Raw genomic sequence first — 14835 nt, 5'->3', positions numbered from 1 at the left:
TCTTCCTGCAATTTCTTTATTAGTGGCTGATAATTTAATTTGAACAGGTGGCTTAAGTTATTATCTAACCTAATACCTAGGTATCAGATTGCTCGTGTTTGCCATTTAAATGGTGATTCTTTTTAAAATTCTGTATAATACGCATTACTTATTGGTGTCACTTCACTTTTACTTGGGTTGATCTTGTACCCCGAGATTCCTCCATATTTCTTCAATTTCTTATGTCGTTCTTTTATTGATATTTCTGGTTCTGTTAAGTATACTATGATGTCATCTGCAAATAAACCGATTTTATTGTCCTAGTTGTGCCAAATATTTCAAGGGTGGACTAACCAATGTCTTGTACAGCTGCAACAGGTTCCAAATTGAATACTCAATACCCTTGCCTCAGAGAGCAAGCAAAAGACACCTTCATGACCATATATCACCAAGTTCAGGGAGAATGACCTTGCACCCCAAGGTCCCTCCATCCATTAATGCTTCAAAGCTCCCCATGTCTGGCGAGTATCAGATAAATCCATCATTTTATACTTACCAGAATTAAATTCCATCTTCCACAGCTTCACCCATTTCCCAGCTGATCTACATCCCTGAATACAACCATCCTCACTGAATACAACTTCATCATTCTTCACATCATCTGCAAACTTAATCAGATTATGGACATTCTCATTCAAATCATTTATTTATGTGATGAACAGCAAAGCAACAGTTCACTTTGGTTACAGACTTCTTATCAGTAAGCAACCCGCCACCAATGAAGACAACTTTGGATCCCATGCATCTTAACTTTCTGGACCATCCCACTGCGTGGGATCTTGCTAAAAGTTTTGTTAAAGTCTAATACCTTCCCTTCAACAATTTTCTCAATAACTTCAAACTCCAATTTGTGAGACAAGTTTCCATGTACAAAACCATACCAGACTCCTCCATAGATGTTCCTACCATTCCAAGCAATCATAAATCCTATCCCAAATAAAGTTTTCTAAACTTTTGCTTGCCAAGGGCTCACTACCTTTCTCCTCCCTCTTCTTGAGCTTGGGAGCAAGATCAGCTATCTTTCAGTCTTTTGCTGCCTATGGTATTGCTTGGGAGTTCATTCATTGGACCTACTATTTATAACAGCTCTCCTGTTCAATCCCCCACCCCCTCCCCACATACCTACCAGTTGTTATTTTTTTGTAATTTAAATACTCAAAATTCTTTATTCTTCAGCAAATTTTGATGCTTAATTAAGATATTTTAGTTTGAATGCTATCCATCACAGCCCTCGAGTGCATGCCTACATTTAACAGAGACCAAACATTCTGAATCCATCAATATTTCACAAAGCTCATTATAAAACCAATGGCCTTTTCTACAGTTGTATTTCAATGGTGCAGCCTCATCATTGATTTATCTTAAGCTTTAAGATTTAATATCAGGGCAGCACAGATGGTGTAGTGGTTACCACAATGCCTTTACTGTATCAGCGATCGGGACCGGACCTGGGTTTGAATCCTGCACTATCTGAAAGGAATGTGTGCATTCTCCCTGTGACTTCATGGGTTTCCTCCCACCTTCAAAAACATATCGGGGTGCAGGTTGGGCGGTACGGACTCGTAGGGCCGAATTAGCATGTTGCAGTGCTGTATGTCAAAATTTTAAAAATGTATTGATTTAAATTCAGTACAAAATATCTGCCCAGAAAATTGAACTGATATGCAGTCTTGTAGGCAATAATGATGCTTCAGTTGGAATAAATTGCATATTTTTGGAAAAAGATTGTGATGGTCCAAAAATTAAACTGGGCACCTCTAGTTGCTATTCACGTGACACATTTGAAGTTTATCTGGTGTCAGATACAAAAGCATCCCAAGTTCAGCACTGTACTTTTCACCAAACCCAACTGTATTTCCCATCTCAAGAGAACAGCTATTGTAGATTCACAAAGTAACCAAAATCCATTGGGGAGAAAAAAGAAATCATAAATGAGATGAGAATTAAAGTATCTCCATTGCTGACAGCAATCTATTGCACACAGCACCTGCTAGACACATTTTGCACTTTACCAGATACCAACAACCTCATTACAAGGGAAAATTATGATTTTGTGTCCTGAACACGTTTGGGGGTATTTTATGGATTTTGGGCTGCTGATCATGAAAATCACCTTAACATTTTCTTGTTACATACAGTTTTTCAAGATACAACCTATTTTTGTGATTTCCTGTCACATTTTAAGTCTACTTCAAGCATACAAATCTATGAAGTGCAACATGTTATTCAAAATGCATTTTCTGCATATGCACTTGGACTCCTTCCCTGCTGATCTTGGTGCAGTCAGTGACGAACATAGTGAAAGGTTTCACTGGGACATTGCAACCATGAAAAAGCTGTATCAGGGCAACTGGAATCCATCAATGCTGGCCGACTATTGTTGGACATTGACAGAAGGCATCAGATGCTGAGGACAAACAAAAAACAGCAGCAAAACATTTTTTAGGTCAGTTGAACCAACACAATGTGTTAGCATCATTATGCAAATAAAAATGCTAAATTCAATAAAAGTTAATTAAATGTTTCTCTAACTTCCTACATGATACAGCAAATCTGAAATGATCTTTTGTGCTCAGCTTGAAGTTGTCTAACAATCTCAAATTTTGTTTTTCAGGGAAGAAACCTTTTGAAAAAATTTGTTGTCCAGTGTTATTATTCCATCCATCAATGATTACAGCCTTTTCTCTTTGCAGTTCTCTGTGCAACATTCTGTGATGCCTGCTTCATTGGTCAGCTGGCACCCAACAGTGACATTGTAATGGGTGTCAACACATGCACACAGTGTCCTCCCCACTTCCCATACACCTCTACAGCAGCCATCATGCAATTGACCCTTGGCTGCAGAATTATAGTGTGAGTGCGTGACCATCTGGAGAATTACTTTATGGTAATGATCATCGTAGCAAATTCTCCGCAATTGTGAGCCTTTCCACTCATCTTTATCAGGCAAAACACAGATCAAGATCAAGTAGAAAATAATGCACTTCGAAATAACATCTCCCAATTTAGTCATTGTTTTTAGGATGACCCAACCTTGTGTTAGTGATGAAATGAAAGATGTTTTAGTACATCTAAATGGGTCCAATGCAATATCTTGTCACTCGTTCATTTATTCCATTTGGAAAATTAAGCAAATAATTTACGGGAAAATATTAATGCAGAAATAAAATGGTCAATTTATAAAAGTGTACATAAATAATCCAGGAAGTAAATAGCTTGCCCAAGTTTTTTTTATATCTTGGGGAAAAAAAAATATTCAAGCCAAGCAAACTTGTAGGCAAATGTTTCCAGTTTCTAACTTTCGACTAATCGACACTGTGAAAGAAACATTAAGGCATTTATTTGGGCAGGCTATGAAGATACAAGCCTTTAGGTCAAGTCCAAGCCATCTTCCGAGACAGGGCTTGTTTAAAACACTCAGGGTCCTTTTTCCCAGGCCTTAGTAATTTCTCAAGTGTAACTAAAAGATTCTGATGGCATTCCTTGATATTCAGTGGATATTTGGATCTCACAAATTCGTATGCTGTCATGAGGTGCATGTTTTGTTTGAGCATGAGATATTGTATGATGCACGTTGGTGCCAGTGAGTACCCATCCCGGCAGTGAACCAGGACCCGTTTTTGTTTCTCAGCTGATGCACTGATGCACCCATTAATGTCTTCAAAACAATGTTCTTTCAAAGGGAAAACATCTTCATTTGAAAAGTCATTGATGTCAACCTTGAGACGAGACCAGCTGTGCTTTACATTCTTGGAGCAGGTACATGGGATCAGACACATGTTCAACTCCCCTGGGAGGTTGCTCATATCAATAATGCTATCAATATTGTTTTTGCACAGGATACGTCCACTGTAGGCAGCATTGAGATTCCCTACGTAAATATATTCTGTCACCTTGGCAATGACAGGTTCGGAGTATTGCAGTTGCTCAGGGATGCTGCGCTTGCAATCCTTAGGACTATCGGTTTTGGTAAAAGACTTACGACTGTGGTTTTTAAGTTTTTTTGACCCAGACCTTGAGGGGGGGTTGGAGTCAGATTCCGAGCTGCTGTTCCAAGGTGGTGAGAACATGGAGAACCTGCTTGAAGACTTGGTTTTAGCCAGTGTTTCATTGGAACCTGATAAATGTGATGTAGATGTGACTGACCCAGATGCACAAAAGAGAGACGCTCTCTCCAAAGATCCTGTGCTGCTCGAAGCTCCAGTGGTGTAGGCCTTGTCCATCTGAAAGAGATGGAGACATTATCTGGGAACATAAACTGAACAAAACACTCAAAAATAATTTAAAATTGTGTATGTAAAGAATATGTTTTATATGATTAAATTTGGTAGTTGGATAATTTTTACATCACATTTTATGTGGTGTTTTGCGATTTTGTTTAATCCTTTATAATGAGTTTACGATCAACCATAATCGGTAGGTTGCATGAACTTGACCCTTTCTTTCTCCTTGTAGTAATGGGGATAAGGGGTGACCAGATGGAGGTGTTACACGATGATGCGAGGCATTGATTGTGTGGATGGCAGGAGGCTTTTTCTCAGGATTGAAATGGCTAACAAGAGGGGGCATCATTTTAAAGTGCTTGGGAGCAAATACTTGCCAGAGGGGGACAGTGCAAAAGGAAAGTGCCCCCCCTCCCCACACTGAAAGTGGTGGGCGCATGGAATGCGCTGCCAGCAAAGGTGGTGGATGCAGATACAACAGGATGTTTTTAAGAGACTATTGGGTACCATGAACTGAGAAAAATGGAGGGTTATGGAGAAGGCAGCTGTTGGAGTAGGTTATTAGGTTGGAACAACACAGTGGGCCGAAGGGCCTATACGGTAGATTTTTATTTTCTGTAATGCACAGATGCATCAAAATTCTTGCTTGCTGCAGCCAATCAGGTAAATGCAATAGTCCAATTACAATAGTATACATTATACAATTATCTTTCCCCCTCTGTGCCCACTCCCCCCCCCCCCCCCCCCATCAAACTAACTGCACTGGCACTTTCCCACGCTGCTGGCACCCTTCCCCTCCTCTACCCTGCCTCCCTGCCAATGTGACACCTCCCTCCTTCCCTCCCCCCCCCCCCCATCCACCCCGCATTCAGAGCCCTAAACAGTTCACCTGTGAAGAAACACTTCACCAGTGACTCTGTAAGGGTAATTTATTGCATTCTATGCTCCCAATGCAGACTTTTCTTCATCAGAAGGACTGGGAGATTGCTGCATTGAGCACCTTCACTCTAACCACTGCTATAACAGGGACTTCCCTCTGGCCACCCACTTTCATTTCCCACCCCATTGTCACATCGACATATTGGCACCTCATCTGCTGCCAAGTTGAGACCTCCAGCAAATTGGAGAGACAAACTTTATATTTAGTTTTAGCAGTCTCCAACCAGATGAAAGCAATAGTTAACTTCTCCAATTCCCATTAAACTCCCTTCCCCCAGCCTTTCTCTTTCCCCCACCTACCATCTGCTTTCATCCAGCTCACTACCCTCTTCTCTTCCTTCTACCAGAGAGCTATCTTTCTTAACCCTCTGGTCTCTCTCCAATCACTTCTCAACTCCTTTCTCTTCTATTCTCCCACCTATATCCACCAAAGATCTCTTAACCTGTGCTCCTCCCCATTCCCCTTTTACTCAGGCAACTACCTGATTTCTGGCACCTTGAATGAGGACTCAGGCAATGGCCTGCTGAGTTTCTCCAGCACTTTTTAAACCTGCTTCAGTGGCATTTCCAGAGTTTATGCGGTATTCCATGGCTACTTCCCTGCGCCTGACAACATCTGTCAATGTTATTTTGCAATGCGTGCCCCACTTCACTGTGTGTGAGAATATCCCATGTATCACATTTCTACACATACCTGGGATTTCAGGCTGCTTTTAAAATCCTGGGATTCCAAGGCCGCATACCGCCCATTGCCATCAGAGGAGACTGACAGACAGAGAGGTCTGTGCGACCGGACGGGAAGCTTCGGGGTTGAGGTCATGGTTATGTGCTTGTAGCCTGATCGCTCGCTTCTATTCATTCCCAAGTCTGGACATGAACCTGTGGAATGAAAGAGAAAATTAGCAACAAAGTAGGTTCTCCCCAGAAACTTGCAGCCTCTAATAAATTGAAGGCCGACAGAGGTGAAATGGATTGTACAGCAATGGGCATTTCTGAGAAATAATCAAGCCTCATTTAAGGTAAAGGTGCAAATGTAGTAGTCAGCTGTATTAAGGGAATCCTGGTGCACTAAGGAAGCAGAGTTCCAACTAAAAACTGATCTTTATGGCTCCATTTCCAATCTGGTTGGTGAACAGAAACCCAACAATGCACCCAACAACATAAGGCATCTGGTGTACGGAAATCTAAAAACACATTCACAGTTGCTAGAAAGAAGCCAGCCACCAAATGAGATCAGTTGTACAGAAATGCAATAATACACAGAGCTAGATGTGACCCTCTTACACATCAGTTTGAGCTATCAAAGGTCACCAACTTTAGGAATGAATTATTTCATAAGCAATGGTATTCATTCACAGCTCCCAATATATTCTGGTAAATCATTACCCTGCAATATTTATTCATATTTTCATACAGAACCTGCTGAGTAGTGAATATACTTCAGTATTTATTCTGACTAGTGAAGTACAATATTGTGAAATGTTGCAAATTTGTCCAGCAAAAAAAAAGTAATTCCCCTCTCAACGGATCATGTGAAACTGGTGCATGCCAAGATACCTTGGATGACTGAACTGATGCAGTGAAGGACCAAATCCCATTGATGACTGCTGCAATTTTGCTCAGGAAGCCACCTTTGCTATCGGGGTTGGCCCAAAGGCGACAAACTAGAAAGGAAGGACTGCTTCTAAAGAACATTCTTGAGAAAAGCATGGGCTTCTCTCCTTGAATACAGTGTGTGCCCCAATGTTCTCCCAACCCTTCATTTCATTGGCAGAGCTTGGCCTGCTTTTCAAAATTTGGGCCAATTGAAAACAAGGCCACATCGAAGTTTCCCAGATTGTATGCACAGGGGGATCAGCCACTTTGCCATCTCAGGCCCTGCTGCATTTTCTCAAATATCTAGAATAGCCTTCTTCAATGAAATCTGCTCCACAAGCTCCAAACAACATGGATAACTGAAACAAAATCACTTTTCGTTAGGCCTAATAATCTTGATTCCTCCTCGTTTAATCTGCATAAAGGATCAGAATGTACATTCACCTATCCCTTCAATTATTTCCCATAACAACAAAATGACCTCATCTCACATCCCTATTTCTTTTCAAAACTGGACATTAGGTGTTAGGCCTTTTAATGATAGAAACAATGTCTGAAGAATTAATACACTTAAGTACAACCCATCCTTGCACAAATCTAATTTTTGGCAATTTCCCTGACTGATACATCGAGACCCTACTTTAGAGGGGAATGCATACAATTGTACTTCTGTTTCCACTTTCTATATTAATCAGAAATCACATCATGAGGAAATATTCTCAAACGCATTTACTTTTAAGAAGTAATCTTGTTCCTTTTACGGTCTCCAATGCCACTTTGAAACAATGGGAAAAGAAGGGAATAAAAAATTTATCTGATTGTTTTTCTGAGGGTTGTTTTTGTTCCTTTGACGAATTACAAAGGAAATATGGTATTAGTGGAAATTCTATATTTGTATATCATCAATTAAGATCTTTTGTAAAACAGTTATGTGGTCGACATATGATTTTATTGCCTGAATCTAGTTTTGAAGAATATGTACTTTCAATACCAAAAAAGGGATATATATCTGATTTGTATTGTATTTTACAAGAAATTGATAGTAAAAAAGACTGGGATAAAGATAAGTTGAAATGGGAAAAAGATTTAGGACATAAAATAGCTGAAGAAGTTTGGATGGAAATTTGTCAGAATAGTATTCGGAAATTAATTAATGCTAGACTAGCGATGATTAATTATAATTTTATTCATCAGCTATATTTAACGCCGGAGAAATTAAAAAAATTTGGTTTTAGTAAGTTGGATTCTTGTTTTCGATGTGATCAGACGGCCAATACTTTTTTGCATACTGTTTGGCTTTGTGATCGATTGCAACAGTTTTGGAAAGGTATTCAATCTGTTTTTAACAGTTTATATAATATCCATCTTGTATTAGATCCCGATATATTTTTATTAGGGAACATGCAATCAATCGATTTAGGTTTAGAGGATTATCAGATTTCATTTATTTATTTAGCTTTAGGTGTGGCTAAGAAATGTATAGCACTTACTTGGAAAGATAGAAATATACTAACTTTAGATAAGTGGTATTTGGAAATGAAATTTTGTTTGACTATGGAAAGGATATCTTTTTCAATTCAGGATAAGATTTCGTTTTATAAGTTAAAGTGGACTCCGTTTGCTAATTATATGCATTTAAGTTTGATTTAAATATATGTTTAAGCATGATATTTTAGTATTGACAATTTTTTTTTGTTGTTGTTAGAATTTTTTTTTAGGTTAAGTTTTATCTCTTTTTTTTTGTAAGTGGGTATTTTTTTTCCATATATAATATTGCCAATTTTATTAACTCTTCACTCTTTATTTTGTGGGGGGAGGGTTGGACTAATTTTAAGTTAGACTATTAATATTGTGTTACAATTAACGGGGGGGGGGTTTATTTTGTGTATTATTTTGTGTAGTTTTCTGATGTAATATCTCCATCGGGCACACAAAACTCAAAACGGTCAACCAGTTTACCTATCTCGGCTGCACCATTTCATCAGATGCAAGGATCGACAATGAGATAGACAACAGACTCGCCAAGGCAAATAGTGCCTTTGGAAGACTACACAAAAGAGTCTGGAAAAACAACCAACTGAAAAACCTCACAAAGATAAGCGTATAGAGAGCCGTTGTCATACCCACACTCCTGTTCGGCTCCGAATCATGGGTCCTCTACCGGCACCACCTACGGCTCCTAGAACGCTTCCACCAGCGTTGTCTCCGCTCCATCCTCAACATCCATTGGAGAGCTTACATCCCTAACGTCGAAGTACTCGAGATGGCAGAGGTCGACAGCATCGAGTCCACGCTGCTGAAGATCCAGCTGCGCTGGATGGGTCACGTCTCCAGAATGGAGGACCATCGCCTTCCCAAGATTGTGTTATATGGCGAGCTCTCCACTGGCCACCGTGACAGAGGTGCACCAAAGAAAAGGTACAAGGACTGCCTAAAGAAATCTCTTGGTGCCTGCCACATTGACCACCGCCAGTGGGCTGATATCGCCTCAAACCGTGCATCTTGGCGCCTCACAGTTTGGCGGGCAGCAACCTCCTTTGAAGAAGACCGCAGAGCCTACCTCACTGACAAAAGGCAAAGGAGGAAAAACCCAACACCCAACCCCAACCCACCAATTTTCCCCTGCAACCGCTGCAATCGTGTCTGCCTGTCCCGCATCGGACTTGTCAGCCACAAACGAGCCTGCAGCTGACGTGGACTTTTTACCCCCTCCATAAATCTTCGTCCGCGAAGCCAAGCCAAAGAAGATTGTAATTATACCTTTTTTAATTTTTTTTTCTATTTTTCTTTAAATGTAATTCTTTATTGTATTCATGTTATAAAATTTTAAATAAAGTCTTCAAAAAAAAAAGGGAAGAAAGACATTTAAAATCAAGCAACTTCAGTAAAGACACAGGGCAATAGTTAACCACTACTGTGGAGCTGTGCAGTAGAAGACAATGCGATTCAGTTCACCACCACTGTGTGTTGCACATTCATTCTCACCTCTTAAGATAGTGGCTTAGCCAAGTGGAAGTAAACATGAAGCCCTGCTGCAGCAAATGTGCCTTCTAATTGTAACAGAGGAAGGGGAGGTTTGGAAGATGGGTTTATGTTAAAACAGGCTAATCTCCTGTCAGGCTTCCTCGCTGACAGGAATACCTACAACTCAAGAAAACTAAGGGATTCAAGAATAGGCAAGTGCTGTTCCAGCACTGCTCAGGGATTGAGTGGATTATGAATATATGAGCAGTGTGCATGTAGGAAGCCTGTCAATCTCTCCAAAGATTGAAGGCCATGCTTCATCATGTAATGTCCTCTCCTTGCCCTTCATCATTTACCAATTATCCTCTTAATCTCATTAAGAACTCTGGCCTTCCTGCCACAAGATCTTCTGCCCTTTAAATAATCTCCAGCTCTTTAACAGAACAGGTTTCTTCCAAAGCCATCTCTCAGCCCCTTCCTTCTCCAATCTCTTTCCCCACAACAATAGACCCTGTCACATCCCCCATAATCTACTTATTTCTCCCAATCTTTAACATTTCCTGTTCCTACCAATCCGGGCCCCATTGACTCTCAAGGGGCACCCTTCGCCCTTATCCAATGTTCATCAATGGTCCACTCATCCTCAGTCTCTCCAATCCTGGCCATTAATGACACTTCTGATCTATGAATTTTCATACCCAAATCAAATACCCTTTACCATTAAATGTCATTCTCTGCCCCCAATCTCCTCCCCACTGATATTTTATACATCAACCTTCAATCTTCTCTTTAATCTCTGGACTTGGTGATCAGAATCTAGTACCACAAACCTTCCTCCCAACAGCCAATAAAGCTCGCAATATAGCTGACAAAATTAAACAGAACCTGAGGGAAGTTCATCTTTCCCTCCTTCCCTTTAATATCACAGGCTTCATTTCCAACACAAATGCAAGATAAAGACCATGCTATGACTTATGAAGGAAGAATCTCAACAAAATTTCATCACCCATCAACACTCACAAATTTGTCTCCCTACAGATGCTCCTTGACCTGTGGCCTATTCCCAGTACGGTCTAGTTTTATTACTAATGTATCTTAAATTTGACAGTCATGAAAGAGGAATACAGTAAAATTCCTGATATCTGTAATTCAAGCAACCAGAAAAAAAAATGAAAAAAAAATTTAAATAGAAGTTTAAAATTGTAAAAGTAAATGTTCTCCGAAGCAACACATAACCCCTTGATAAAGATGGCAGCAACATTCAGCCAGCAGAGCGCCCTGGTCACGCGCCACTCGCAGCAGCTGTTTGAATAAGGTTTCAATAAAGTTGTGTATGAATAAAATGGCAGCACCCGGTTGAAGGCCACTGGGGAAACTCCCCAAAGGTATCTCCTTATTCCTGCCTTGCAAGAGTCTTTATTAGTATCAAGTATATTAGTCAAGTTTTATCTGCAAATTTGGGGGAGGGGGTTCAATTAAGATGGTGACAGTTAGCATAACGCTGTAACAGCACCAGCAATAGGGTCCGGGGTTCGAATCACGTGCTTTCTGTGAGGAGTAGGCACATTCTCCCCATGTCTGTGTGGGTTTTCCCTGGGGGCTCCGGTTTCCTCCCACTATTCGGAACATACCGGGGGATGTAGGTTGATTGGGAGGCATGAACTCGTGGGCCGAAATGGCCTGTTACTGTGCTGTATGTCTAAATTTAAAAATATAAAAATTTAAATTAATTTAAAAACTGATATTTTTCAAATTATTTTACAGTCTTTTTAAACTTTAAAAATTTTTTAATACAAGTTGGGCATTGTAAAAGTGTCTCAGGCAATGGAGAAAAGTGTATATCTGACATCGCCATCCCCATAGGTGCTGGATACTGGGGATTTTACTGTGCTTGTCAGATGCAGTGATTAGAACTTAAAAGTTCAAAGAAGGAACACTCAAGATACAAGGCAACTTCAGGCTATGCAGAGGGAAGGTTCAAAGGTGATTAGAAATCTGAGAGAATATTGCCATTCAGACAATGAGCCATCACTGGAATCCCTGGAGGAGTGAGGAGGTTAACAATTCTTTCCCAAATAAGATATACAGTATTATACAAAAAGTATTGTCCTTACCAACAGATAAGCAGTAATCAAATGGCTTTTGGGCCTCTGATCACAGCAGTTTTTGCAGATTGTGAAATTTCTGGCCTAATACAAAGTTTTGGATAGAATATACACAATTTCACATTTGCAACAAAATTCAGGCAATTGGAACCCACTGCCACAAGACCTTTCTTTTCACCGCAAAAACAATGCAACACATATTGAGCATGATAAGAAGATCCCCAGCTAAACATTAACAAAGAGTAGTGCGTGTCTCAAAACAAAAGCAGCAAAGTGATCTGTCTCAAATGTGTCTGTTTACGTGAGTTCTTTCTCAGTCAAACAGCGATCACCAGCTTGGCTGCATCACAGAATCTCGTTAATAAATTGTGCAGGTCCTGTTTGGCTTTGCAAATAAAGGATTTATTATTGCTTCCAACAAAATATCATAAAGAGATTCACTAAGGTTAAATGCTAATAGTTTGACAGTGAGGGACACACAATCTGTGACAAAAATGAACAAAAAAAAAAATCGATGACTAGCAGCAGAAAGAGCACGCAAGACATGCTTGGAAAATGCACAGGATATAGGAAGGGGAAGGGGAAGGAAGGTGATGCCAAGCCTGTTGTCGTAGAGAAGGCAAGGAAAGAGTGGAGCCAGGAATGAAGGGCAAGAGAACAAGATGGAAAGATCAAAACACTGAAGAGAAATAACTACAAAGAACGTGTAAAAAGGAGAAAATTTATGACACGAGGCCATTCATCCCATGATTTTCACGCCAATCAAAAAAAAGCCACCCAATCTAACCCCACCTATCCATGGCACCAGGTCAAATGGGCTACAGGTCAGAGCTCAAACTCATCCAACTGCTTTCTAAATATGGTATTTTTCTGTCTCTGCCATTCTTCGGGTGAAAACATTTTCCTCATATTGCCTCTCTAATCCTTCTACCAATCTTCTACCAATTACCCAAAACCTGCGTGCTCCTTCCTTCCCCCTCCTTGCCCCACTTTTTTATTGAGACGCCCCACCTTTTTATTTAGCCGCCCCACCTTTTTATTTAGACGCCTACCTGCTGTTTGCTCATACCGAAATGTTAATTATATCCTATGAACACTATGTCATGCGCTGAGTTTCTCTAGCACTTTTGTGTATCAACCAAAAAGCTATGCCTCTGCTTTTAAAACATGCCCTTCCCCTCAATCTGAGGCATTACTCTTTCAGTCATGTGGTGACTAAGAGATCATTGATAGGAGAAATGCCGGATTCTGCAACATGCAGAAAAAGAGTTCACATGAGATGTCTGTCTATAAATGTTTTGCTATTCAAAATAAGCTGATGGATCTTAAAACTTGAATTGCAGCAGATAACAGAATGCATTGGAAGAGGGGGGCAATAGGGACGACTTTGAGGACTGTGCAAATTGGCAGGTGATGGCCAGTGGGTTAAGGGCCATTTTCCATGTTGGAAGATTCTACAATCCAAGTCTACCCACATGAAGCTTTCACAAGTGCCAAAAGCCTCATCCTCATTGAAGGCACCTCATTGTTCAATTTTCTTTCCTTTCAAATTGTTAAGTTAAGTCCAAACTTCTCAGGCAAGACTTTTTGCCCCCCCCCCCACCCCCCATCCAAAAGTGCATCAAAATTATCGTTCCTCCAGTCAGGAAATTTTACATCTTGGAGCATGTCATTCTGCACCAAATTACAGACCTTTAAATGCAACCTGACCAAAATATTGCAGAACTTTTGTTATCAAAATATGGAGACTTCATGAAAAGTAAGAAAGAACCTCAAGTTTTTTTTAAACTGGTGCATTTATAAGATTGGTTTATGAAGAAACATTTTGAGTTTCCAAACCTGATGGGGTTCCATATGCAATTGTACAAGGCACAGGAAACATTCAAACTATTACAGTTAACCCTTGACAAAATAACAAGGAGTGCATTAATACATGTTAATGATTTATCATACAATAGATAGTCACCCTTGGAGCAAGGGCAGAGTGAAGATTAGGAACTGCTTAAAGAACATTGAAAAGTGTACATCCATATTTACATTGCCAGCATATCTCCTGCTAAATAATATTTACCTGATACTCTCTATACTGTACTCATCCTCCAAAACAAAGACTCTCAAATTATTTCTGAAGCAATGGTATATGGGATAGAATACAAACCTGCAGTGTGATCTGAGCGAGTAATGGAGAATGGCAAACAGTCATGGATCTTAAATATTTGTAGGAGGTGCTTAACTATCATTCCTGGAAAGGAAGAAGTGTGAAATAAATTATGGAGTTTATGATCATCATTTATATGTCTTACTTAAATTCAGTTGTATTTAAACCTCCAACCGTAAATGTATGTGTTTAGGATAACCTGTCTGATTAACAATTCAGTGTGATGGGAGGAGGGAAAAGCATTTCCACTTTGCTACTGTGATAATGGATCAGAATGAGTGTTTGCATGTTAAGTATGGGCAATCCACAACATAGAACATTACAGCACAGTACAGACCCTTCAGCCCATAGTTATTCTGACCGATGTAAACCCACTCAACAACTATCTAATTTATTCCACTGCTCACACCAATAAACCCTCTATTCTTCTTACATCCATGTGCCTATTTGAGTCTTTATAATGTGCCTTTTGTACCAGCTTCCATTTCATAACTGGCTATGGATTCCAGGCATCCACCACTCGCTGTGTTTAAAAAAAAAAGGCCATGCTTCTCAGATCGAACTCATGTGTTTATACAGTGATGAATTGTGGCAGTGCACAGCCTAATGGCGAAACGGCCCCGCCTGTATCACCACGTGGCAGGGCAGCCATTAGGAGATGGCGTCGTCAGGAGTTTCTTCTCGATTCCAGCATCTCCACCTTTTTACTTAGACGCCTACCTGCTGTTTGTTTGCTCATACCAAAATGTTAATTAAATCCTATTGTGCTCTGGGACAGCAATTATGATGTCACAATGCACCAGGTGACTGA

At 40.1% G+C, this 14835-nt stretch overlaps 1 protein-coding gene across 8 annotated transcripts in view; it reads right to left on the bottom strand.

Annotated features, from left to right (window-relative positions):
* Positions 1–3363: 3363 nt before the first annotated feature.
* Positions 3364–14835, bottom strand: part of LOC138743360 (uncharacterized) — a 35975-nt gene continuing 24503 nt past the window's right edge. For 4 of the 8 annotated variants that reach the window (XM_069898629.1, XM_069898619.1, XM_069898602.1 and 1 more), the window contains exons 3-5: positions 14025–14108; positions 5896–6080; positions 3364–4262 (exon numbers count right to left, since the gene is read on the bottom strand). In XM_069898629.1, coding sequence (XP_069754730.1) covers positions 3414–4262; positions 5896–6080; positions 14025–14108 — 1118 coding nt within the window. In that variant the 3' untranslated portion in view covers positions 3364–3413. The other 4 variants (XM_069898639.1, XM_069898657.1, XM_069898649.1 and 1 more) reach the window with 4 other exon arrangements.

Source organism: Narcine bancroftii, chromosome 1 (assembly GCF_036971445.1).
Source record: "Narcine bancroftii isolate sNarBan1 chromosome 1, sNarBan1.hap1, whole genome shotgun sequence".
Classification (NCBI taxonomy): Eukaryota; Metazoa; Chordata; class Chondrichthyes; order Torpediniformes; family Narcinidae; genus Narcine; species Narcine bancroftii.
This window is presented reverse-complemented; position numbering and strand designations above follow the sequence as displayed.